The 25,061-nt window shown below is 42.5% G+C and overlaps 1 protein-coding gene and 1 long non-coding RNA gene across 2 annotated transcripts in view; both read left to right on the top strand.

The window, feature by feature from the left end:
• Window positions 1-25: 25 nt before the first annotated feature.
• LOC121673047 lies at window positions 26-12,945 on the top strand. Its single transcript, XR_006019123.1, has 3 exons — window positions 26-462; window positions 1,619-1,731; window positions 6,659-12,945. It is a non-coding gene; the product is annotated as an uncharacterized LOC121673047 (long non-coding RNA).
• A 1,028-nt stretch (window positions 12,946-13,973) lies between these two features.
• TAF4 (TATA-box binding protein associated factor 4) overlaps window positions 13,974-25,061 on the top strand; it is a 36,324-nt gene continuing 25,236 nt past the window's right edge. The window contains exons 1-2 of the mRNA XM_042046076.1: window positions 13,974-14,329; window positions 16,279-17,367. Of these exons, the coding sequence (XP_041902010.1) occupies window positions 14,014-14,329; window positions 16,279-17,367 (1,405 nt within the window). The 5' untranslated portion in view covers window positions 13,974-14,013. The remainder of the gene's footprint in view (window positions 14,330-16,278; window positions 17,368-25,061) is intronic.

The raw sequence follows: 25,061 nt of genomic DNA, 5'->3' as shown, positions 1-25,061 counted from the left end.
GCGCGGGGTGGGGGGGGGCGCTGAGGGCAGCTCTGCGATGCCGAGCCTGTGCCGCTGCCCCTTGTGTGGCACTGCCCGTGTGTCACTGCTCCTCACTCGTGTGTCATTGCCCCTGGCGCCTGTGGCAGAGCTGCTGTCACACACCGCGGCGAGAAAGGGATCATCGCCTTCCCGTCACAGAACAGCCATGGCTGCCTCTGCCGGAGCCCCTTCACCCTGCGGTGCCGCGGTTGGTGCTGGCAGAACCGCGGGTGCCCGGTGGGCCGTGCCGTGTGCGGGTCCCCCCGCGCCTTTGTTCGGCTAGCCCGGCGCGGGTCAGCCCGGCGCGGTCACCCCGTGCTAGGCCGCAGCTGGAGGATGGGACCGCTCCGTGCGGCGTCTCCTGGGAGCTCCCCCGCTCCCCAGCCATCTGCGGGTCAATGAGAGACAACCGGCAGCATCTGGCAGATATGGTCACAGGAGGTGAAATCACTCACCAGCGAGAGGGTGGACGGGGATCAGGCAGGGCAGTTGCATTCGGGGCAGCGGGTCAGAGTGCACAGATCTCACTAATTTGTGTGACGCAAATGAATAAGATTCAAGCCCAGCAGCCGGGGACAATACAGCGGGAGCCATTGTCTGAGTGCAGGGAGGTTCGCTGGAGCTGCAGGCGCCCATGCCTTGGTTGCATGTCTTCCATCTGCGATACAACAGCGACACGGGAGAACGCAGTCCACAGGTTTATCCCCGTGTCAGGACGCCCTGCGTCCTTGCACACCATGGCTCGGAGAGCTGTTCTCCCAATGCCCCAAGCTGTCTGCCCTGTGACCTTATGTATTTTATGGTGTTACTCTTCATGCTGTTTATACAGCCTGAGGAGCAGCTCTCCCTGCCTGAACAGGGCAGATGCTTCCTTTCCACTCGTACAGGCACATGTACGTGGTCTTTTCCTTGTTAAATTGTTCTAGCATAGAGTTCCTAAAAAAATATAAAGAAAATAAAAATATTAATTGGAAAAGCAGTAATTTTGAATAAGAAAGTCAGCCCTTAAAGTCAACCCTTTTATATTTTTAGTTCAGCCTTAAGTATAACTTACAGAAGGAAAGCAGAGATTCCTTTTTTACTGCAGTAAACAGTGCCCTTTAGCGGGCAAATTGCTGGTTAGAAACTTCCCTGATGAAAAAAGTCCTCTAGTTCCTCTGTACGAGGAGTGTCTAGTTTAGCTATGTGAAAAAGTTCTAATGGAGAAAAAATAGGGAAAGAAATAATAGAAAAGATAGAAAAAATGTGGCTGCTCAGTTTGGGGCAGCTACAAAAAATTATTTATAATGAAAAAAATTATGTCAGTAGTGCAACCAAGGTAGAGAAACAGTACTCCCTCTTTTGGTTTAGATCCTCCAACTCCACAGTATGTTTAACTTGGTATTTCTTATTTCCACTCTTAAAATATTCTTTAGAAACAGTAAATGGGTCTTCAGGTTTTGCAGTTCAATTCATTTTTCTCTTTAGGCAAACCAAAATGTCACCAGTTCATAAGCACCTGTAGTTCCAGTACTTTGTTGTTTATTCAACACAAGGTAATACTACAATTTTTTTTTTTACACTTTTTTTTTTTTTTTTTTTTTTTTTTAAATACCAGGAAAGAAAGAGACAGTTACAGGCACCAATACAGTGATGTGGAACCTGCAGGAAGGCTAATTAAAGCAGTGTGGAAAAAGAAAACTACACCAAGATGGCATGACCTATACACTGGTAAGGAGAGCTATGCAAACATAGAGAATTTTAGTTATAATCACCATGGCCATAAATCAGCCAGTTTCTGGAAGATACTCTTATTGTAATGAATTTCCTCAATGTCTTGTGTTTGACAACAGTCAGAGATAACAAGTGATCAGCAAGAAGAAATATGATACCTGACATTTTAAGTGGCCTGTTAGTATTATTTATTCTGCTAAAAAATACAGTACTTCATCCACTAAGTGTTGAAAGGGGGAAGGAAAGAGCATCTTTCACTGTGTAAATTCATGACAAGTGTGCTATCCCGGGCATCCCTCATACGAATTTGGCTTCATATGAAGAAGCTGACTGCAGTTCATCACAGCACTAGGAAGAAACCTGGCAGAGAGGGCCTCGTGAGCACAGCAGACACAGGATTCACGTAACAGTCATTTGGACTACAGGTAACTGTGCTCTATGGAGAGTGGAGGTAGGACACAGTCAGACCATGTAACTGCATAGCTAATTCATTTACAGGAACACCTGTGTTGCCAGAACTCAGGAGACACCCGTGGCAGCTGGAAGGCAACTAGAGGCATTTGGGAGGGTCACCACCCATATATGTAAGCATGTTTCATAGCAGGTAAAAGAGAAATCAGTGACTTACAGCAGTGATGACAATTTATGGGGTGTGTGATGGTGAGAGAGAACTTGTGTAGTGGATGATGGCCACATCCACAGAAAGGTAAGCTGAACTGACTCAGGTGAGTTCTGGCAGAGTTAATGACAGACCAGCAGTTGGCAGAACACCTGTAACAAGCTCCAGCTGCTGGAAGAAGGGAGTCAGGCATTGGCTGCTGAAGCATCACCTCTTGCACGTGGGGACAGTGGGATGCGTTGGCAGTTGGTGGCAAAAAAAGAGGAAAGAAAAGAAACAATCATGGAAAAATGGAGGAAGTGAAAATGGAACAGAGGTTTGAATTTGGGTGTGGCAAACAAAATAAATGATACAAAGGAAGGCAGAAATGTTTGAGCCCTAGAGGAAGATATGTTAGAGCAGTAGTTTCAAAATAAGATTATGGTAGCTGCAGGGAAGGAGGGGAAAGTCACCAAGTACAGAATACAGTTCTGTAGAGGTGTGGGAAATGGGAAGTAGAAAAGAGACCAGGAATGAAGGAGGAACTAGAACAGGATGGAGAAACAGAAAAGATTCTGGAAAGATGAGAAGGAAAAAAAATGATCCATCCTTGTAAGGGCTTTTATTCTACACAAAGAAAAGCTGATGAAGTAGAATAAAGCATGTAAATTCAATGAATGAAACTAAAATATAGGGAAGAGAGAGGGATGGAGAATGGAATAAGGATAATGAAAAATGGAAATATTAATAAGTAGAAAAAATGGGAGACTTAGTAACCTGTATTTAGATAATGTGGGCTTTGTACAATTACTTTCTCAATTTCCCACAGTCTAAGAAAAGGAGATACAATGATGTATGGAGGAAATAGTGTTTCCTTACATTAGTTTGTCTTACATCTCAGGAAAAGGGGTTTCTCTTCTGAAAAAAAAATCCATCAAAACAATAAGTGTTTTCTTTTTTATTTCAGAAATAAATACAGAGACTGTAATACCTGTAATGCTGTTCTGTCTGCTCTCCCCTTTCTCTCTTTCTCTTTTTCTCAGTTTTGAGTCTGTGCCTCAGGCATTTTAATTTTGACATCTTTCATTCCGCCCCCATATATCAAATTTAAAGTCAGTTTAACTCCTGGTTTTAAATGAAATATTTTATAAAATGTCATAGTTTTAGGCTTATGGGGGTTTGGCTCTCTTAATTAGTGCCTCAACTGTGTACTCAGTGGCACTGGCATAAATCTGCATTTTTCCATTGCACTTCTCAGCAATCCATTACACAGTCAAGACAAAATATATTTTACCAGTGAGGAGGAGATCACAGAGAGATTAAACTTATCCAGACCCACAGAGTTTGTGAGCATGAAAGTAAACCACACTTTGGGCACTGTTTATTTGAATGCTCCAACTGTATGAAATACAAACATAAGAGGAAGAAATGCTCATGTGAGTTTGGCTGAAAACAAACTTGTTTTGTACAGATACACAGTGTTTATAATGTATGGTGTCAGTATCTGAGATAAGAAATTACCTATAAAGATTAAAAAAGCAGCATTTTTTATTACTTACTAGAATTTACAGGCTCTTAATCTCCACTTTAACCAGCTTTATTGTAAATACACTCATGTTAGAATGATGCATTTTTATTTTCTTGTTCCATGAATACATTCAATCCCACTTTTCATGCTGTAGTCTGTTATTCTTTTCCCTGAAAAATCGACCACTTTCTAAAGGGAAATGCAGTTCCTTGCTATAATGCAAAATGATAATTTCTTTTGTACTTGTGAAAATCCAGTGGTAAAATTACGAAAACATGCTGGAGAATTTTTCTGTTTGTGTAGCACTTCCATGTGGAAGATTCAAATTACCAGTCTGACTTCTAAATTCTTCAGTTTTTTAAGGTATATCAATATATCCGCTTTAATGGGGGGATAAACCAACAGTGCTGTTCTGACCTGTCCAGTCTTTGCTGTTTATACACCATGAATCTACTTAAAAGTTGTGTTTGATTGCCTGAATCTATCGAGGATAGAAGTCACTTTTGATGCAACAGAGTAAGGAGGGAACATACATTTCTTGTTTTTATAAAACTGAATCTTGGACATGGATAACATCTTTTTTTAGAAGGAACACAAACTTCTATTCCAGCCTTTCCACATGCACACCACCAGTGTCTACCTTATGGAAATGAGACTAAAACCCACACTCAGTACTAGACATAGGACTGAGAACACAACCCAAAATCCTGCCTGCTCTTGCAGTTCGCTTCATCACTGAAGTATTGGGGAATGGAGCAGTTAAGGAAGTGCAGGTTCCTTTTATACTGAGGCTTTCTGGATCATGAATGGCAAGATGAAGTTATCCTGGCTAAGTAGGTAGTGATTTATTCACAGATGTGGAAGCTGGATATAATTTTAAGAGATCCTTTCATGAAGACAGTTAAATGGATAGTGTTATGTGATACAAAAAAGGTCGACAAAGCTGAAGTTTGCAGTTTGGTGAAAAAAGTTGAAGGATGAAGACTTTTAAGTCAGACACATTCTAAAAAAGGCATTTATGCATCTATCTCCCATTGAAAAGAGTAAGAGGATTCAGACTTAAGTTTAGAAGTAATTAGGGCATAAAGTGATATAGTTGTCTATCTAGGAGAGTGGGGAGCACTGAACAGTGCCTAAGATATTAAGTTCCATTAGGAGAAATTTCTGACTGGGTTTTTTGCTGCATAGGCTGTTTTTCCTTGGAAAATGTTGCACTGAAGTGTGGCAAACCTCAGTGTATCCTCACAGATGCACTGATGTGAAGGCATGGGATGAAGGTGGGATTTCATAAAGTTCTTCCAGGCATGAAGTGAGCAAAAAGTGGATTGAAGACACACTGCAATGAAAAAAAAAAAGGAAGTAATAAATGGAGAAAGGAAGCAAAAAATTGTCTTATAGGGATGAAATGCTGCAGAGGATTAGTCTGCAGGGAAAGATTTTGTAGAGGTTTACATTTATGCTTTAACTGGGAGAATAAGAATCTGTGTATTGAGCCTCCTGCCCAGCTTTCCGAGAGGTTCAAGAGCTGCAGTGGTCACCAATGATCTAAATTCACTTCTGGGCTGAAGAGAGCCCAAGTTACAACCAGACTGCCACAACTGACCTACTTGGTACACTTGACAGTGTCTCAGCGGAGAGACCACGGAGTAGATGGGAGTACAGCCTGATATATCACTCTGTCACCAGTCTTTTCTGAACAAAATCAAATGTTTTGGACAGTACAAAACATACTGCAGACCCTTGGATGCTGCAGACCAGCAAATGTCACTATTCCCTGGACAGAAATCTACCTTCACCAGCTGGGTTTGGCTAAAATTCCAGAAAGCTCGACAGCAATGTTTCTTTAAGGGCTCCTTCTTCCCTCTCTGAATTTTTCTTCCCCTCCAAATGATTGAACACATTCCAGCTATCAGTACTGAGTACTATTTCCTTGGCACTGAGGCTTCAGTGGGGTTGAACCAAGACCCTGCTGCACAGCTCCTGCTGTGAAAATCAAACCATAGGGCAACAACGTACATCAGTGGGCTGAGGACATAGAGGAAAGAGTCCTTTATGAAATGTTTTAGTTCAGAGACCTCATTTGTATTAATTCTTTACAGTGGACTCTTCTTCAGCCAAACAATCTCCCTCTCCTTACCTGTTTTACAAATGAGTTGTAGATTCAGCTTCTTTCTGTTCAGTGAGGTAAGGGATCATTTTACCAGCCTTGGCAGTGTGCTGTTCTTTCCCTGCACAACATCTGCTGCAGTTTTCATGGCTTGAATTGTTCCTGGACTTGTTTTAAAAGCCATGTTTCAGAAATGTCTTTGAGGATATGAATTATTAGTCATTGTTTTATCTTCTAGCGTGTTCTTCATTTATCTTCCTTATTTTCCTTTTAAAAATAAGACTAAAGAGGCTTTGGATTTTAAAGTTTATAGGTTTTAATTCAGGTTTAGGCTAAAGAGATCAAGAATGATAAAGTAATTCATAGCAATAGGATTTTAGTGCAGTTTCAGAAAGTAATTTATTTTTGTATGACAATAAACTGGGATTTAATCTCCTTCCAACTCATGCTTCTCCTTGCCATTGTAGTATTTGTGTACACACTTTTCATACACACATGAAAATTCTGACCTTTACTGTTCCAAAGCCTTTGCATTATTTGTGCTTCTTACCTCATTTTTCTATCACTGCATGTATGACAAGGTGTTTGATATTTAAACCACATTTTTTTCTGTAAAATAACTAAAAAATCTGAGACTTGCTTTTTCAATTTTCTCACTTGATTCTGATTAATATGTTTAATTTTTTTCCAGAACACCTCACATCTTCATCTTGGACTCTGCATTTTACTCAGCAGCATCCTCAACATTTACTCTGCCTATGACATCACCTGTGCCAAACTTCCAAAGGCTGTTTGGGACACACAGTTGCTAGTAGGACATTTTGAAGACAAAAGGTTTGTGCAAGTTTAACTTGGAGCATGAACTGGTCCGAAGAATAGTGACAGCAATTTTGTTACACTTCTGTGGCATTGAAGGAGTACTGCAAGGTACCCCATATAAACAAAACTGACAGAAAGGAAAAACTTAACATAACTCCCTTGGCTCTCCATCTGGGTGTGTCATTTCCTTTGGGTTGGAAGTTTTGCCTATCTTGTCTTTTAAGAGATAAAATCTTTGTCTGACTTGCTTCAAAACATGCCCTAGTTTCTTCAGGCAACTTATGGGAACCTGTCCATATTTAACTGAGTTAGTTATTTCATTTGTTTGCAGTTTCCAAAATGGGCAAAAGCTTATTAAAGGAATAGGGGCAATTCCAGAACTCTGTCTCTGATAGTGAGAATATATTTTAGGTAGTATAAGAAAGTAATCTATAGTCTAGAATCATATCTCTAACTATTTAGACTGCTGGAGAATCCAGAAAAAAAACAAACCCAAACTTGTCTAATAACCTTTCTAGCTGTGTTTTCATTAAGTCTGAGGCAGCTCATAAGGAAGCTATGGCATGATTTATTTTAATCAGTTATTACGGAGGAGTCATTAAAAAAACAAAACAAAAACTCGGCAAAATCTTCCTTACATACTTTTTGCATTCCAAATCCACAAAAAGTTTAGATAAAATCTCATTTCATTACAACCAAAACAAACCTCCTGTACTAGACTGCTTTCATTTTTTTTCTGTAAGTGATGATGATTCCATACCTCTTCTGTCTACACTGGCTTTCCAGTTCAGTGTCTTTTGTGTCTGTTTCTTTATAATGTCACTAGGGTTAGTCAGGAATTTTATTGTCTCCTAAGGCTTGGTAAGAGCATTTGACAGACTGTGAACTAGAGATGGAGTAGGGAAAATGATTTAGCCATTTTTGTCATCTGAAGATGACTTTCAGGACTGCTTGCACATGTGATTATTCTTCCAGTTCAAATGTAAAAGAATCTGGATTTTGCCCTATGTATTGAACATATGCTGAAAGTTTTACCAACTTTATGGCCTGTTAGTTTCATTTGATATTATTGTTGAGCTAAAAAGTGTGTATTCAGGCACACACGGAATCTTCTTTAGAAATAACTCTTCTATCTTAAAAGAGAGAAACCATGGGGCTACTGAATGATTTAGATAAAGAGTGTGTCCTGTAAGTTACTGTCTCTAGGCATTGTGATATCAAATTCCATAGGACAAATGTTTTCATCTATGGCAACTGCTGTTTAACAACTGAAATGTGGCATTGGCTGTACCTGTTCTTGGCACTGACCAAGAACAAACAAGATGAAGATTCATCTTTGGTTCTTTCACTTATTTTTATTTACGTATTTTTGAAGGCAGTGAGTGGAGGGAAGCATATAAAGGAGGAGGATAACACCAATTGCCATATCTGGTCAATTGTTAAATGTGTCCAACTCTGAATCAAGGGAGGACAGGAATCCATTACTGGAATATCCATGGTATGATGTATCATTTAGGTTGTCTGAGGATATATTGTTGATAAAACATCCCTGGCAGGATCATACTTTGCTCACAAAGACTCACAGAAAAATTGAAGCAAAACCTGCCAAAGTCACCTCTCGCTAAAAAGAAATATTTCAAACATATTCTAACAAATCCTGACTGTAAAATGTGCAAATTGGATTTCCAGTAATGAGACCCATCAGTAGGCACATTTTCTTGACATATTCTGTCTTGGAAATAGTGATTCAATTTTCCAAAAGTCCTTTAATTTGCTTAGAGAGGAAAGCATTTTCATTTTGCCCAGTCAGTTCTAATAATTTGCTAAATTCAAAATATGTGAAATTACTGAAGCTGGTTGTAGTGACCAGAAGGACCTCTAATCTTCTAATAATATTTTTCTTTTCCCCATGAATCATGTAGGCTTGTACAAGAAATTTTTCAGAACAGATAAAACACAAATCTTTGTTGACGTGCCAGTTGATTGTTTCTTCCACAGACAGAATTCTGGACATTTGCTAGAAATCCCCTTCAGAAAATTTGCTTTAGGAATCTCTGTTAGCTGCTGGGTTGTGTGGTTAGAAACTTGCATTTTCTCCTACAAGTAAAGTTCCTTAGGAATTCCCATACAGATGGGTATTGATCCTTCCTATCTTGGCAGTAACAAGCATGACGAGCTATATGAAGAGCAGTTGGGAAGGAAAACCAGTTTTCTATAGCTCTTGTATACTTTAAAGCCTTGAAGGGTTTCAAACAATAATCCTTTATCCCACAGTATATTCCCCGGGCGTTTTCTTTTGGGTACCAGATGTTGAGTTGCATGGACTTTGGAATGCCTCAGGAGAGCCACACATAAATAACTCCTGTGTGCATTGCATGTAGCATGTTCTAGTGGCACAGTCTTCTGTCCCATAAACACTTAGGAGATTGTCAAGGCAGTTGTGTGCTCAGCTAACTTTTCGGTTTGAAAACCAAGCTCATAAGTAGTGTGCCTCTAACAGGTATTTTCTATGTCTTTCCCAATTAATAACCTAGGTATTGTTAAATACCTTGGTTTTAAAAGAGGCTATCCCTTAAGTTGTCACATAATGTATTTATTCAATCAAATGTATTTTATGAAAAGAAGAGCTGTTTGTTTTTCTGCTCTACTTCTGGAGTTCCAGTAACTGTTATGCAGATACAAACACGTCTTTAAGTGGGTGCTTTTGCCATTTCTCTTCCCTGGCAGCATCACGCAAGGTTTCTGTCCAGAACACTGAATTGCAGTCACAGGGTGGCTGGCAGAAGCAGTCCAGTACCCATGAGGACAGATACTGTCCTTCAGTGGAAATATGGGTGTAGGTAGGTATGATTATCATAAAATAAAAAGGGACTGCACAGTTGCTCTCCAAATGTACTGTTTATCTCTTTTTATTTTACAGTGCAAGGGTTAAGACATTTTCTTGCAGCATACCACACTCAATTATGAATATTAATCCCTATTAGGAGCATTAGACTTCTTCAGGGATTCACCTAAGGACAACTGAAGTACATGGGATGAGTTGAAGACCAAGACTTTAAGAGTATTTTGAGATTCCAGGGAGAAGACAGTCAAGAGTGTAGTCAACAAAGGGCACTAAAGTTTCTTTATTTACTTATTTGTGTGTGTCTGTAGTAAAACTGCATTTGCCCCTAAACTCAAAGTAAAATACTTAAACAGGAAGTTTTTCCTATAGATTGTCGAACATTTGTATTCTGGATGCAGATGAAGTCTCACTGCTTTTGCTGAACTCTTGCTCATGGAAACTGACACCCATTTGCAGAAGAATCAGCACACAGACTTTCAAGGTTACCAATGGGGAACTTCTGCACAGAACTGCATCATCTTCAACCAGGACTTCATTCCTTTGCTCCTAACACTCTCTACTTACCAAATTCTCCATTGAACTCCTGTGATCCTCCAAAAAAAAAAAAAAAAAAAGGAAATGGGGTACAAGGCAGAAAGGTAGGGAGGGATATTGGCTACAAGGATAGTGCAGCTTTATGAATGATCTCAAAATTTTGGGTTCTGCTGAACACTTTCCAGTGGAGACTGACACAAGTGTGAATTTTGTCATCTTGTTTGACTGAACTTTTGAAATCAAGGTATTACTGGTTAAATTCCAACTTTCAGCATTTCAAATGATCCTGAGTAAGGAGCAGAGAGAGGGGCAGGAAAGAAGAGCCAGAAATCACCAGTCAAAATGGTACGTGTTTCATCTGTTTATTGATGGGCCTCCAGTCTTCTGATGGGTCAGTTAAGACTAAAACCATCTGTAGGCTTCTCTGTTCTGTCCCTTCTCACCCCAATCTCTACCTCTGTCAGATATTTCTGTAATGAGCTCTAGGCTAATTTCATTTTTAGAAAACAAACAGAAGGAGAATGGCACTACTTTGACCTGAGACAGTCTCTGTGTCATGATCTACACTGTAGATCTAGGGGGGAAAATAACTATTTTAAATAATAATATACTAAAGGAAGGAGGTTAAAGGAACTGACGCTTCTCCATTTTTCCTGGATATCTCCTGCTAGTTTCTGCTCTTTGACACACAGAGAACCCATATGTGCCTGTAATGTTCAAGATCTTTTGATGTAATTGATAGGTGCTGATGGGCGAAGTCCACAGCAAGCACTGTATATTGAGTCTGACTATTTCTACGCCAACATCAATAATTACCTGTGATCCATTACTAGCATTCTTATGCAAGTTGCTCTTTTTGTATCATTTAAAACAGAGCAGTACAGCAGAGAGGAGCTGGACTCCCTGTCCTGAAGAATTCAGTCTAGAAACTTAATCCCAATGTCAAACAAGAGACAGAGTGTATGAAAAGATAAATTATTCAGTAATGAATCCTACACACTTATAATGCACAAGTTGTAATGAATCTCAGTTGCTCTTGTAATTTTGTAAAGTTGTTTACCTAATATGGTAGATGTGCCATATGGTACACTAAAGAGAGTGTTAGAATGAGGACGTGAAGATTTCGAGGTTTTTATTTCTAGTTTTGTAGGCATCTGTAAACTACATTCAAGCTGTCCTAGAATGTGAGCAGAGGAAGAATGCAGGCTGCTTTGCCCCTTTATGCTGACTGCTGCTGCCACTTGATAACATCCTCCATCTCTTCCTCCCTTGTTGCTCAGGCACTGTGGCCCAGCACAGAAGTGTATGCTGGCTAAATGCCATCAAAGAAAGTCTTTCAGCCACTCTGCACCTTTAGGCTGGTTTAGCTTAAGTCAAGCTTTTTCACCCTTAATAAATCATTTGAGCAGCTGATTAACTCTTCCGCTGGGTAGGGAATGTGACCAGGCTTCTATTCCAGAGAGTTCTTTGGTATGTTGCTTATAGAATTTCACCATAGCTAAAACTAGCAATGTGCTCAATGTGGCAGCAGCAAAGAGGTTGGGACTGCCCAGCTCGAAGCAGCATTCCTGTCTTGTAAGAAACTGGCAACACGACCTATAGTGATGTCTGTAAAATCACAGCTACTTTGCAGCACTGTAATTTGTCAAAAATTGATAAAATGGGAGTTAAAATTCATACAGATGAAAAAGGCAGCTTCTTACTCACCCTTGAGTTTCAAGTGATGGCTGAGAAAAGCATTTGAGTACAACAATAAAATATTAATATAAAACTTCTCAGAGGATGGAGGCAGTCCCTCAGAGTGATGCCATGGGGGTAAGCGAGCAGAGCCCTGGGAAAGGCTTAACATTGTAATTTTTAGTTATTGGCCAAAGTCTACTGCAGGTGAGAGGAGGACATAGAAACTAAACCAGTAATATCCCTCACCATGAACTGAATTTCTAGGATTTTTGATCTAAAGGTACACACACTATTATTTGGCACCTGTGTGTTAAGAGCAAATACCTATCAGTTTTTATGTTTTCCCTGTGAATTTTAGGCAAACAGCTTCTCCCTTGTAGGTATGTTTGCATATTTGGGGGCAGGGTAAGATATGGACAGTACATCAGCACTGTTCCCATTGCTCCTGGGGTTGACTGTCAAGCAGATCAATTTAATTTATGTTAGAGTACTACAAGTTAAATGATCACCACAAATATGTGATGGGGGAAATGTTGACACCCACATCTGGGCAACCCCAAGTGGAAAAAAACTTGGACGCATTTGAAGCGATCCCCTAACTCATGGCTCTTGTTCTTCCAGGTCTCCACCAGCCTCCAGACAGCAGCTTTCAGGCCAGTCAAGTTCCCAGAATCATAAACCAGCAGGTGCTGAGCCCATCCCACTACAACAGAGTTCCAGCCTCTAATGCCGCCCATTCCCAAAACATAAGAGCAAAGCTTATTTTAAAATACTGATATAAGAGGTGCTATTTTAAGCTTCCTACCCGTTAAAACTTGAAAGTTAAGTTAAATCAGGCATTGGAATAGGCTGCCCAGAGAGGTGGTGGAGTCACCAGCCCGGAGGTGTCTGAGAGGCATCTGGATCTGGGTGATGTAATTTAGTGGTTTAGGGGTTACAATGGTAGTGCAGTTGGACTTGATCTTAAAGGTCTCTTCCAGCCTTGATGATTCTATGATTCTATTCTGTGAAAGATAAATCGTACCATCTGATAATATTGTTCCTATTACATTTGGTAATATTGTTTCAGTAATTCAGTTTTCTGGGGAAACAGCGCCTGGCAGAAGAGCGCATTTATTAAAAGGCAGGTTGTATTTTTACGTTATTTACTTCCTTTATGATGGTTGCACAACAAGGTCAAAGTGCAGCTGCCTCCTGTAAATGATCATGTCCACCTGCAACCAGCGCCCGGCCAAGCCCCGCGGGCCGGGCCCGGGCCCCGGGGGCTCCGGTCCCCGCCGAGCGCCGCTGCGGAGCGCGGCTCTCCCCCAAGGGTTAAGCGGCGGCGGGGGTGTAACGCGGGCTGACACACGGGCGGGGATCGCCCCGCCGTTCCGGCTCGCAGCTGCGACTGGACCGTTCAAAATTGCCGTCTCCCTCTCTTTTCCCCCCGCCTCTCCTCTCTCTCCTCTTCCTTTTCCCTTCCCGGCGCTGGGCTCGTGGCCGGGCGCGCTTTCCCGGGACCGGCCCCGGCCGTGCTGAGTCAGACCGCGCCCGCCCCCGCGGCCCGGCCGCACCGAGGGGCTGCAGCCCCCGGCTCGCCCCGCCAGCGGCGGAGGGAGGGAGGCAGGCGCGGGGGCTCCTCCTCGCCCGCTGCCCCCGCCCGGGGCTGGGCGTGTGCCCCGCCCGCCCCGCCGGTGGATCAGTTACACGCAGCTGGCACAGGTGCGGGGCGCCCTTCAGACTCGCGCCGGCGGGGGAGACCCGGACGCAGGGAGCAGCAGGGAAAACATGCAGCCATTTTGGGCCGAGGCAGACAAAGAGCCGCCGGCGGCCGCGGCCGCACCCGCCGCCCCGCGCGGCCCCCGAGCCCCCCGCACCCGCGGCGCGGCCACACCGGAGGGCCGCAGCCCCCGCCCGCCCGTCCGCCCGCAGCCGCCGCGGAGCCGCCGCCGCCGCCCGACTCCCAACTAAACGTTTACAGCCATTTGCACGGCCTTTTATAGCGCGGGCGCCGGCCAATCAGCGGCGGGCGGAATCCCTGCCCGGCCGGTGATGTGCGGGCCGGGCGCTCGCGCGTGCGCGGTTGGGCGGGGGGGCCGAGTGTGAGCGGGGCGGGGGGAGGAGGGAGCTGTGAGAGGGGAGGGGGGGGAGGAGGGAGCCGCTCACAGGAACCCTCCGAAAAAAAGATGGCGGCGGGCTCGGATCTGCTGGATGAGGTTTTCCTGAACACGGAGGTGGATGAGAAGGTGGTGAGCGACCTGGTGGGCTCCCTGGAGTCCCAGCTGGCGGCCTCCGGCCACCACCACCAGCACCACAAGGCGCAGGAGCCCCTGAGGGCCGCTGGGGGGCTGCTGGGGAACCATGTTGTGAGCAGCAGCAGTAGCAGCAGCAGCCCTAGCCCCAGCCCTGGAGGAGTAGTAGTAGGAGGCAATGCTAATGCCCAAACAGAGAGCAGCAGCGGCAGCAAGATGGGACTGAGTGCCCCAGAGATCACAAAAGCAGGTAACGTGGGCAGGGGTGGGGGGCTCTGAGGAAGAGGGGCCCTCCCCTCCCCCCACTCCCCAGCTCCCGCTGCCTCCTTCCCTCACTGCTTTCCCCCCTTTTCCCTCTCTCCTCCTTCTCGTTGTGGCAGGAGCGGGAGTGCAAAGGGTGGTATCGATCATACGGGGGAGAGCCTCCCCTCATCATGCCCCCTCGGTGTGTATCCGCGCCTCTGCTCCCTCCCCTTTATTTTCCCTCCTCGCCTGTGCTTACTCGAGGGTGTTGGATCATGTGTGGGGGCAGCCGCCCCGCAGAAGGAGCCGGCAGTGCCCGTCCGTGACTCTGCCGGTCCCCTCTGCTTTTCCTGCCCTTGTTGCTGGAGTGTAAAAGGGCTCTGTTAATCTCGGGGACTGAAGGAGGCAGAGCCCACCCCCTTGGTCATGGCTGTGCCTCCCATGCCGCCTGTGACTGCTCCCCTTCCCTTTCCAGGGGTGGAGGTTATGGGGGGGATTCCCTCTTGATAATGCCGCCTTAGCTGTCTGTGTAAATGCTCCTTCCCCTCCCCCTTCGCTGTTGCTGAAGTGGAAGGGGGTGTTATTAATCATGACACCTATTTCCTGTAGAGGAGGAAGCGAGGGGGGATTTCAAGGGGAGGAAGTCCCTCAAAATGCTTCCCCCCCATATCTGCCTGCCTTGATATCCCCCCGCACCCCCTCCCTTGTTCCAGGGGCTTGGAGGGGGCATCCAACACCTCCCATTCCTCCTCTGCCCTCAAGGGGGGGTTGTCACAACGCCGGGTCCCGGGAAGGGGGGGAATTCAGGCCACGGTACCCCACCTTGCACAGCGCCTTCTCCCACCCGCCCACCCCCGGAGCTGCCTGGGAATATTGCCCCCTTCGTGTTGTGAGGGTTGTAGGGGGGCATTGTCAAGGCTGGGACTGAGGGCTCACTACGTGGGAACGGAGGGAAGCTGTTTTTCAGGGGGATTGAAAGAAATGTCTCCCCAGAATCTCTCTGCAATTCCTCCCCTCCCCCCTTTTTTATTTTTTATTTCGTCTTGCTGAATTGTAAGAAGATACTACAGACCCTCTGTTATGATTGATGAAACTCTTCTAGGAGGATCTCCTTGACCCTTATAATGTGCATCTCAGTGTCTGCCTGTCACTATTCTTTTCCCATTTCTGTCTCCTTAGGGCCAGAACCTGGACTGTGTGTGATTGTACTTGTGCTAACATCAGGCCTTATCAAGGGGCATGAGGATTATTCAGGACAAGAAGCTACATCATCTTGTCCCTTCTGAAAACCAGCTTTGCTTTTTATTTATTTATTTTTAACTCTCTCTGGCAGTGGGAACTTCAGATCCATCGGAACAAATTCTGTAATAAAGAAGAGGGGTCTTCTCAAAACAGACTCCAGGCTTTGCAGTACTTCTTATCTTGCCAGGCCAATGTTTTTCTTTCCTTTCCTTTCACTTTTCATATTTTGCTGTTGTTGAGCCTCCTGATCTGACTGACTTACTGTGTAGGAGATGACAGGATTAGAGAGTAATGTGTGCTGGGTATAGGGAACATGTCTTAATAATGTGTCTTCCATGGCCATTTTCCCCCCCTGCCATTGCAGTCCTGTTGCTGAATGGGACGTCAGGCTCTAGAATAGGGAAGAGGTCTTAGATGATCTTCCTCCCTTCCCTTGGTTCATATTAAATCTGTTTTCCCTGTTCTGTCTTACTGTAATGTCAAAAGCAGGGGTGTTACAATTAATACTGAATCTGCCACTCTTTGGTGGGAAATTGGAGGCTTTAAGATAACATCTTCAAAGCCATGTTCAGTTTGTATTCTGTCCTGTTTTCTTGGCTCCAGGCAGGCAGCTTGGGAGATGGAGAAGACCTGGTGATGAGGGAGAACATTCTGTCTTTTCTGGACTTCTCTTCTTGCTCATTTGCTCTTTTTAACCTTGCTGTTGTTTTGCAGGGGCAGGAGGAGTGCAGGGGGGTGTTATTAATCATAACACCAGGTCCCAGACTTCAGCTCTGGATGGAGCCACCACAACAAGCACCAGCACCACCACTGCAGCAGCAGGAGCATCTGAAGTCACTGCTGCTCCAGGGACCCTCAGTCAGGGCAAATCGGTGGTTATCAGCACCATGGCAACTGCCTTGTCCACCAGGAATGGCAAGATTGGGACCACGACAGTGCAGACTTTGAATGGGAGTAACGTGGTGATGAACTCTCACCACACAGGAAGTGCTGCTTTCTCTGGGACTCCTGTGACTGCCAACCCTGCTCCTGCACCTGCTGTTGCCCCTCTCGTTAACAATGGACCTGGATCTGTGGGGAAAGGAAACGCTGTTAATGCTGTTTTGCCCTCAGCTTCTAACACTGTCATCCAGACTTCTTTCCTTAATACTGCTGTGTCCTCTGCATCCTCCTCCTCGCCCACAGTGATCTCCTCGCAGCCACCACCAAGTGTTGGCACCGGGGCGCCCACGGTAACGCTCGTGAGGCCCCCAATCCACACAGCAGGACCCACGGTGGCTGCAGCTGGTGCAGCCACTCAGAATGGGAGCAATACTGTGATCAATTCAACCATCAGTGTGGGGAGTTTTCCTGCTGTTGCCACAGCCACTGTGGGATCTGGAGTTTCTCTCCAGACGTCACTTGTGAACAGCCAGTCTGGTTCCTCTGTGCCAGCAGCTCCTGCCACACAGGTCATCAAATCTGAGTCTCCTAAAACTATAGTCCAGGCAGTATCCCAACAGCAGACACTGGCTACTGGTGGCCAGCCCAGTACTACAGGGGGTAACATGATTATTGGGCAAACTATGCAAGCTGGGCTCTCTAATGTTGCTCCCAATCCTGGTGGGATACCTCCTGCAGCTCCTGGCACCCCCACAGGAATGGCTAAAAGCACTGCCAATACAGTGGCACAAAGTCTGCCAAGGACTCCAACACCAACCACGAGTGGAATCAGAGCAACTTTGACTCCTACAGTTTTAGCACCTCGTTTGCCTCAGCCACCTCAGAATCCAACTAACATTCAGAATTTTCAGTTACCACCAGGTAAGTCAGAAGATTGAGGGGTTTTATTTTGGAAGTGTATTTCTTGCAGGGAGGAAGGAATCCAAGTAAGATTCTGTGCCATTTAATTCTGAATTGTGGAAAAGGCATTACATGTAACAATGAGAATGGTCTGGTGTTGAGTAGTAGTAGCATAGTAGCATCCCACTACTTAGCGTCTGATTTTGGGTGACCAGAAAGTCTTTTCAGCAGTAATTGAAAATAATTCTGCCTGGTATCTTTGTTCCAATGTGAGTGTAGATGAAGCTGCAAACTGCCAAAGTGTGACAATGGAATATTACCCAATAAAATGTTGTTATTTCATTAGCACAAAAGGCATTTTGACTTTTCAGGCGGTTTTGTCAGGAGTTTGTAACCTTTATGTGCTGCTCGGTTCCCTCCTGTCCCTGCGTGCCCCCAGTACCACAGAGCTCTCGTGAACAGAGAAGCAGCAGATACAACACAAGAAAACTACCTACTTTTGCTTTAAATACCTTCAAAGTGTGACTTAAAAACTCACAGATTTGAAGCTTATGATCATCTTTTTAGTCACTGGCATTCTGATACAAAAGGCAGACTTCCTATGTCCTTACCTCACCCTGTTGTGTCTAGGGCTGCAGCTTTTGTAGTAGCTTGTCTCATGCTTAGTGCTGAGCATCTCTGGACAAGGAATCTAGTCCTGAACTCAGTAGGTGAGTGAAAAGCAGGATGAGAAGTGTTTCTTTGCTCAAAATTGTTCTGCCCTCCTTAAATATCCTAGATTTGGGGATTTAATGTTATGTATTTGCTATTATTTTGAATCAGGCTTGTTGCTTGTATCCACTTTGACTTTCAGCTGCAAATACTTGTGTGAACCTACACATTACTTCCTGTCCTCCTAATAGTACATACAATAGCTGGATTCTTACTGGTTACTGTTTTCAGGGCAGTATGCAAAGAACAGCTAATTAAATTTTGCTAGTAACGCTGAAATCGGTGGTGGTTTTAGTGGGTGGTCTTAGTAAAATACAAGCGGTCTTAGTAATAACCCATCTCTTGGAACTCCTGCCCAACCTCAGAGCAATGCACCTGTCACATAAAGTAGATCAGGAATTACGTATTGTGTTACTAAACACTGTGTTTTTGTGTAATGTGCTATCTGTGGTCTGTGATGCCATGTAGTTTGATGAAGTCTATCAAACATTCTGTGTATCCAAGTACTAACTGGTATAAATATTCCTCTTTCTTTCTTTTTTTTTTTTGCTGTTGAAGATTGTTCCATATATGAGTAATTTGAATGACATGTTGCTAATTTAAAAAATAGCAGTAAAACTCGGATCTTGAAATCCCAGTGCTTGATATTGAAGCCTGTAAATTGATAGGTTGGAAAAGCCTTCTTTTATTTATTGCCATAATGTATCAAAGGATTGATCCAGTTTAGTCTATTGCCATTTATACCTACATTTTTTGTTAATACTGCATTATAAACCTGATTATAGGGGAAAATACTACTGTGGAGTCCAGTGGGACCTTTTTTCAGGTAGCTTATGTTTTCAGAGTGCCACAGCATACTGAAATGTGTTACTCTTAGAAGCAGCATTGCCAGTCCTTAAGCAAAATTGGACCATAAATTGTTCCTTTGGAGTTCTTGATAGATCAAAGTAAAACAATACAGGTTCTAAGCACTTGGATTTTTATTAAGCACTTTTTTGTCTGTCCTACACTTAAAGAAATATTTATAACTTCAAAAGAATAAGCATGACTTAAGCAAGTATATGTGACTGGATATATAGAATTTGGAAACTGAGTTCGTGCATGATAAGACAGACTTAATATTGAAAAGGGGTTTTTTTTTAGTAGAACTGATTATTTTTCTTTTACATTGCTTTAGTTTGGTTTTTTTATACTTTGTAAAAGTACCCAGCTTTGAAAATGCTTTGCATAAACCATTTCTTTCAAAACACTTAAGAACTGATGGATGCTGGGCTCTTACAAACATCTCTCAGGCGCAAGGTCCAAGCACCTCTGCAAGTTTGGCCACGTGCAACTGCTGTGATCTTCAGCAGAGTGCAGGCACATTCATAGTGAAAGGAGTGGATGTGGCTGTGCTTTTGAAATTGTATTTTAAATGACAGCATCAGAGGCCAGAGTTTTGGAGGCAGTTTGGTAGTGTGAAGCTGCAGTGCCTGTGTGCTGTGCACCTACTGCATGCATCGAATTTGCATTCACGAGTTTGTTTTTAAAAGTCAGTAGTGTGTGCTAGTAAGAGTTTCTAAGACAGCGCTTGAAATAGTTTGAAATCATACACTGCGCACACAGCTTTTTACAACAAGAATTATAAACACTTAGAAAGAAAATTCTGATGGAAGGTTTGACCATGACAGCACAGGTTTTACAGTTATTTTCTTATCCAGAATTACTGTTTCTAGCTCTCCAAAATACAGTTACAGTGTCACATGCATGGAAAGCAGAATATAAAATGTCAGCAGGAGTTACTAAGCTGTGACTTGAAAATTAGGAACCTTTCAAGGTTTCAAATGTTTTCTTCAAAAGAGCGCATGGAGAATAAACTCCATCAGTGGTCTTTAAAACAGATTACTTTTAGAATAATGCTTTGTATCTTATTAAGGCAATTGTGCAACAAACCTTGACTGACCGAATTGGAATGTTTGAAGAGCCAGTGGGCCATAATTGTTGTGACCTTACTGGATTTTGGTATATTTCTTCTCCAAGGAACTGGACTATTGAGAATACCTGTGTATTAATGATGGTCTTTCACTTCTGACATCTTTGAGGAGAAGACTGTTGTGCTTAGTCTTTTCTTCAGGAGCCTGTGTTTGGATCTTTGTGCTCCAGTTGGACAGATTTGGGTAATGAAGGTCCCAAAATAACCCTATTTATACCTTCCTAGAAAAGACATGGAAATATTGTGAGATGATTCTGTAAGGGGGTGGGAATACAAGTTTATACAATACCTCCTTAAGGATGTGACACTAGTGAAACTGACTGGAAATAAATTGAATGAAGTTTGTTGTTTCTGAGCACTTCAGTAACAAGAAATGTATTACGTACAATTATATGGTAAGAGCTAGAAAATCAGTTGGTTTATTAAAGCAGTGAGTCAGTCTTCCACTGTTAGAGGTGCTCAGTAAAGTATAACTGGAGTTATGCCCTAAAATTTATCTTTTGCATTCTAAGAGTGTAAAGTGTTTAGAAGTCATTGCTGACACAGGGTAGAACTATCTTGTTAAATGGCAAAACTTGGGTGCTTTGAAACAATTTTTGAAAATCCCGTCTTGTCCAGCAGTGCTGTAGTACAAACGCAGCATCTGTGAGTTTATGCATACTTAGCAGTACTGTCAACTTGGGGTTCAAAGATGTGGTTTCTCTTTTTGCAAGTTTGTGTTGCTACTCTCTTCTGCTTTATCTTTATGCACAAACATCTCATAATAAGTTTTTAAGCTGAGTGCTTAGACGAAGAAGCAGATTGATGAGTGCTGAAGGTATCCGGTAAGAATAGTATAGAGCAGGTAGGTCTGGACAGTTTTCTCTACTAGCTTAGGTGAAATTGAAATCTAGAAACTTTCACTTCCCTCTGTCCCTCTCTTTTCTTTTACCTTCTGAGTGACTGTTAGTACTTATGAAAATTTGGTGGCTTGGCCATAAAGACTGGTATTTTCCTGATTAAATACACTTTGGTGACATGTAGTCCTGTTGAAGATAGCAGATAGGGTGGCTTGTCTTCATGGGTTCTTTTTTAACTTCTACAGTCATGACCAGTTTTCCCACTAGCAGTAGAGCAGTTCTGCAGCTGTTGTAGAACAGAATTGTTTTGCCTTGTATCTAAAAATAAAACCTTTTTGATTACTTTCACAAAACTCAGTTGGATCTGCCAGTAGCTGATGATAGGGGATGAGACTATGAATTTCTTCATTGCTTGCTTTCTGGAGGGCATCTCATGTGCCTCTTCTGTGGTGAGGACAGGATGGGCCTTTTATAGACTGAGAAACTGCTGGGGTCCCTGTAACAGTGCAACATTCCAGCGTTCTGAAGTCTACCAGTGGTTAAAATTTACTGCTGGTGCTTTCCAGAAGCAAAGAATACCTGAAAGAGCATCAGTGCTGTACATCTGCACATCCTGGAAGATGTTCTACATGAATATGCATGCTCAAGGTTTTCTTCGTGGCCTTAGAGGCTCAAAACTTCATTTGGTGTTAAATGGGAGCTTTTTTGTAGAATCCGATTGTTCTTTAGCTTGTGTTCACTATCCAAGAAGGATTTGAACTTAGGCCATGGTTATGGTGGCTTTAGAATGGGAAAACTACCTGAACATATGGTTTAAAGCATGGTTTTCGGTCCTTTTGACTTGAGCAGTCATACTTTTTGAAGCTGGAGTAACTGAAAAATAACTTCTGCAATAGTTTTATTTCCTTCAGTTGGGAGTTGGGGTGGTAGGTGGTTGGGCAAAGGAGAGTGTATAAAAATGGAGAAGGGTGGCAACTGAGAAGAATCAAATCAAACAATTTGTGTTACTTTTTTGTACTGAATGCCTCATTCTTTGGGTTGCCTTGTACTTGAAACATGTACCCCAGAAGTCCCCAAAGTAACTAGGATGTAGATAGATGAGGAAGTCATCAGAATTCCATTATATAAGGAATACAGAAAGGAACAGAAGAAATACTATGAAGTAGTGGAATGTGGTTGTTTCTATTTCTCACTGACTAGTAAGCGAGTTCAAACATATCCTCATTATAGTTTCCCTGTATGTTCCATGTGCTGCCAATATTATGCCTGTTAACTGTGTTGGCATGGCTCGATTTTGTTAAAAATAATGTCTGCAATGCACCGTGACAATGGGGGCTTCTTAGAGTACTTACAGTATGTTTTACTTTCAAAGCATTTTACAGACTTAATCCTTGAACCATGCCTGTGTGGTTGGTAAATAAAGTAGTATGAACTCTGCTTTAGAGCTGGGGAAAAGAGCAAGTTAGAGAAGTTCTGACATGCCCAAGGCCATGCAGGAATCAATATTTTGCCAGGATTAGAGCTTGGGAGTCCTATACTTGGCATGTAAAGCAGTATCTGTCTTTGTGGAAGATAACTGTGGATCTCTTCTGCAGAACTCTTCTGGGTGAGGGGTGGATTTTATGTTCAAATCATGCATCAGCAAAAGGAACATTCTGCTTTATTTGGAATCTGCTACATCAGATCTGCCATATGTCACCAGACTGAAAGTTGTGTTTGTTCGCATTGCAACTTCCATAACTGAGGACTCCTGCATGCTTGGCTTTGTACCCCAGAGAACCTGAGGCTCAGAGAGCTGTGCAATAGGGTTTTTTTGTTCTGTTAAAGAGTATCTTGATGTTGTGCACATCTGATAAGACTATGTCGTTAAGTGATGGGATCTAATGGGAATATAATTGTGATTCTGTTAAGCTATGAAAGCTATTAACTCTGATTACATATTGTTCAGTTCTGTTATGAAAAATACTGTTCCCAACAGCCTTTGGAAGTGCGTGTATGGATATGTCTGTGTGATCTTCAAATGGTGATCTTTCAAATGGGGGTTTTGGGTATCCCTAAGCTTGTGATAAAGATTTGGTCAATAACCAGAAGTGATTTATTTCTTTTGAGCCGTTTTGCACTCTGCAAGAAGTTACATGTTTTCCATTCCTGAAAATCTAGCAGGTTGCATGTGAAACCTTCTTGGTTTGAGGGCCACAAATTTGAATGTTGTCCAGAACTTGAATCCCTTAACTAACACAGGATGCTGCAGCCAAGTTAGCAAACTGAGGTGAAAATGCATCAGTTTCGTGCACTGATAAGACACAAATTATATCACAAACTCTTCAAATGAAGTGTTTTGGTGTACGAGAACTCTTACTGTTGTTTGTCTTCCCTGTTTTGGAAAATGATATGTAAATATAATTCTAAAAAGAATTATGAAGTAGTTCTGGAACACAGTTGAAATACGGCTATTAAAACTATCTGGGTTCAAGGAAAGAGAACATACTGGTGTGTGGAAAGGTTGCTTTATGTAAAAACTCTGTGATCAAATACAGAGTCTGCTCAGAAGGAACTGGACATAGAAGTCACTTAACACATTAAACATCTTTTGTTAGTATATGCATTTTTTTGTCAGAAATATTAAAAATCAGCATTTTTACCTGAAAATAGCTACTCTTGCCAAGATTATTGTTTGTGTTGAAACTTCATGAATGTTTATAACTCTATTTGTCTGCCTAAATCTTCTTGAATTTGTTGTCATTGCTTCATGTAAAATAACAGGGCTTTTGCTAGTTGGAGGACTGTTAGCAAGTTTAGCTTTATGTTAGGCACATAATCTCTTGTGAAAAAAAGATTTGAAGAGGTAGTGGCATGAAGAAAAGAATTTTGAAAATACTGTTTCTCTCAACTGAAGGCAATGATAGAGAGGAGATTTTAGTCATGGTTAATAGACAGTTATTTCAGGTGTATTTTGAACCCTAAAGCTCTGTGTGAAGGAAGGCCAAACTCTAGGGAGAGTTGCTCATAGGTGACAAAGGGCTTTTTCTGTTCCTGTGTGCGTATAGTTGTATCAGCCCTCTTGCATCTGCTTCCTCGTAAGAGAAGCAAAATTGCTGATACAACCTGTACACAGACCAGGCTGTAATTAAACAGGTTTAAAGATTATCTGATCATCCATATTTCAGATTAGATGAGGCCTTCTTTTTTTTTTTTCATTCAGACCATGGACATGTGAATAGAACTTTTTGGTTGTTTTAAACCTTCTAGGACAGTTTTACCTCAGCTTACCCTGGAAATTTTTATCCCAGTTCTAATCTGTGGGAATTTCCTCCCAGAAATGCTGGTTGTCTTCTGGAGGTGCAGGTGTCTCAAGGAACTGAGAGCCAGTATTTTACCACAAAGCCTCCTGTCTTGGAGTAATTTTCTTCAGCTGTCTTTAGCATAATATTTAATGTAAAATACAATAGTTGTCCTTGAGGTCTTATTTATGCCTTTAAGGTTTTTTTTAAAGTACAGGATATTTTTTTGTGAGAACAAAACATTGATTATTGTCGCTGTATAATGGTATAGATTATCAGTAATCAAGAAAGAGCTGATAATTATAAGGAATTGGTACACCTGCTGAGCACCTCAGTAGAGCTGTCTTTAAGGTGTTGTACAAATGTAGCTGATCTTTGGGTCTGTAGCTGTTGTCAGACTCAAAATAACTTTTTAAAAAGATGAGTTTCTCTACTTAGATTACCAGTAATCAGAAAGTTGCACTTTGAACATCAAAGGTTGATTCTCAGCAAAATGCGTGAATGTGTTATAAAACAGGTTAAATAGGGATGGTGCTTTTATTGTGTATTTGTACAGAATTTAGTGCAAGGTCCAACTCAGATACCAAACTCTTTTTGTGGGATTTGGAAAAGTATATTGATGAAAGTAAGTAACTTTTTGCCATGGTAGATCTCTGTTTATAAATTTGAATTGTAACTTATGAGTGCTGCATTTCTTAATTTTGATGCTTTTTCCCTTAAAATGCATTACTAAAATGTATTTTTTTGTAACACATAACCAGTACCAAGACAAGGAATAGCATAAAACTCACAGCAGTGTGTAATATTATTTTACATGACTGACATGACTGTCCTAAGATTTGTATTGAATTGAGGAACCCTCTCTTGTAAAAATGGTCTAACTTATGATTGTAACTTGATTAATACATGCTT

The sequence above is a fragment of the Corvus kubaryi genome, unplaced genomic scaffold, assembly GCF_017639235.1.
Source record: "Corvus kubaryi isolate FWS band 111438036 unplaced genomic scaffold, C.kubaryi_AGA036_p1.0 134, whole genome shotgun sequence".
Taxonomy (NCBI): Eukaryota; Metazoa; Chordata; class Aves; order Passeriformes; family Corvidae; genus Corvus; species Corvus kubaryi.
This window is presented reverse-complemented; position numbering and strand designations above follow the sequence as displayed.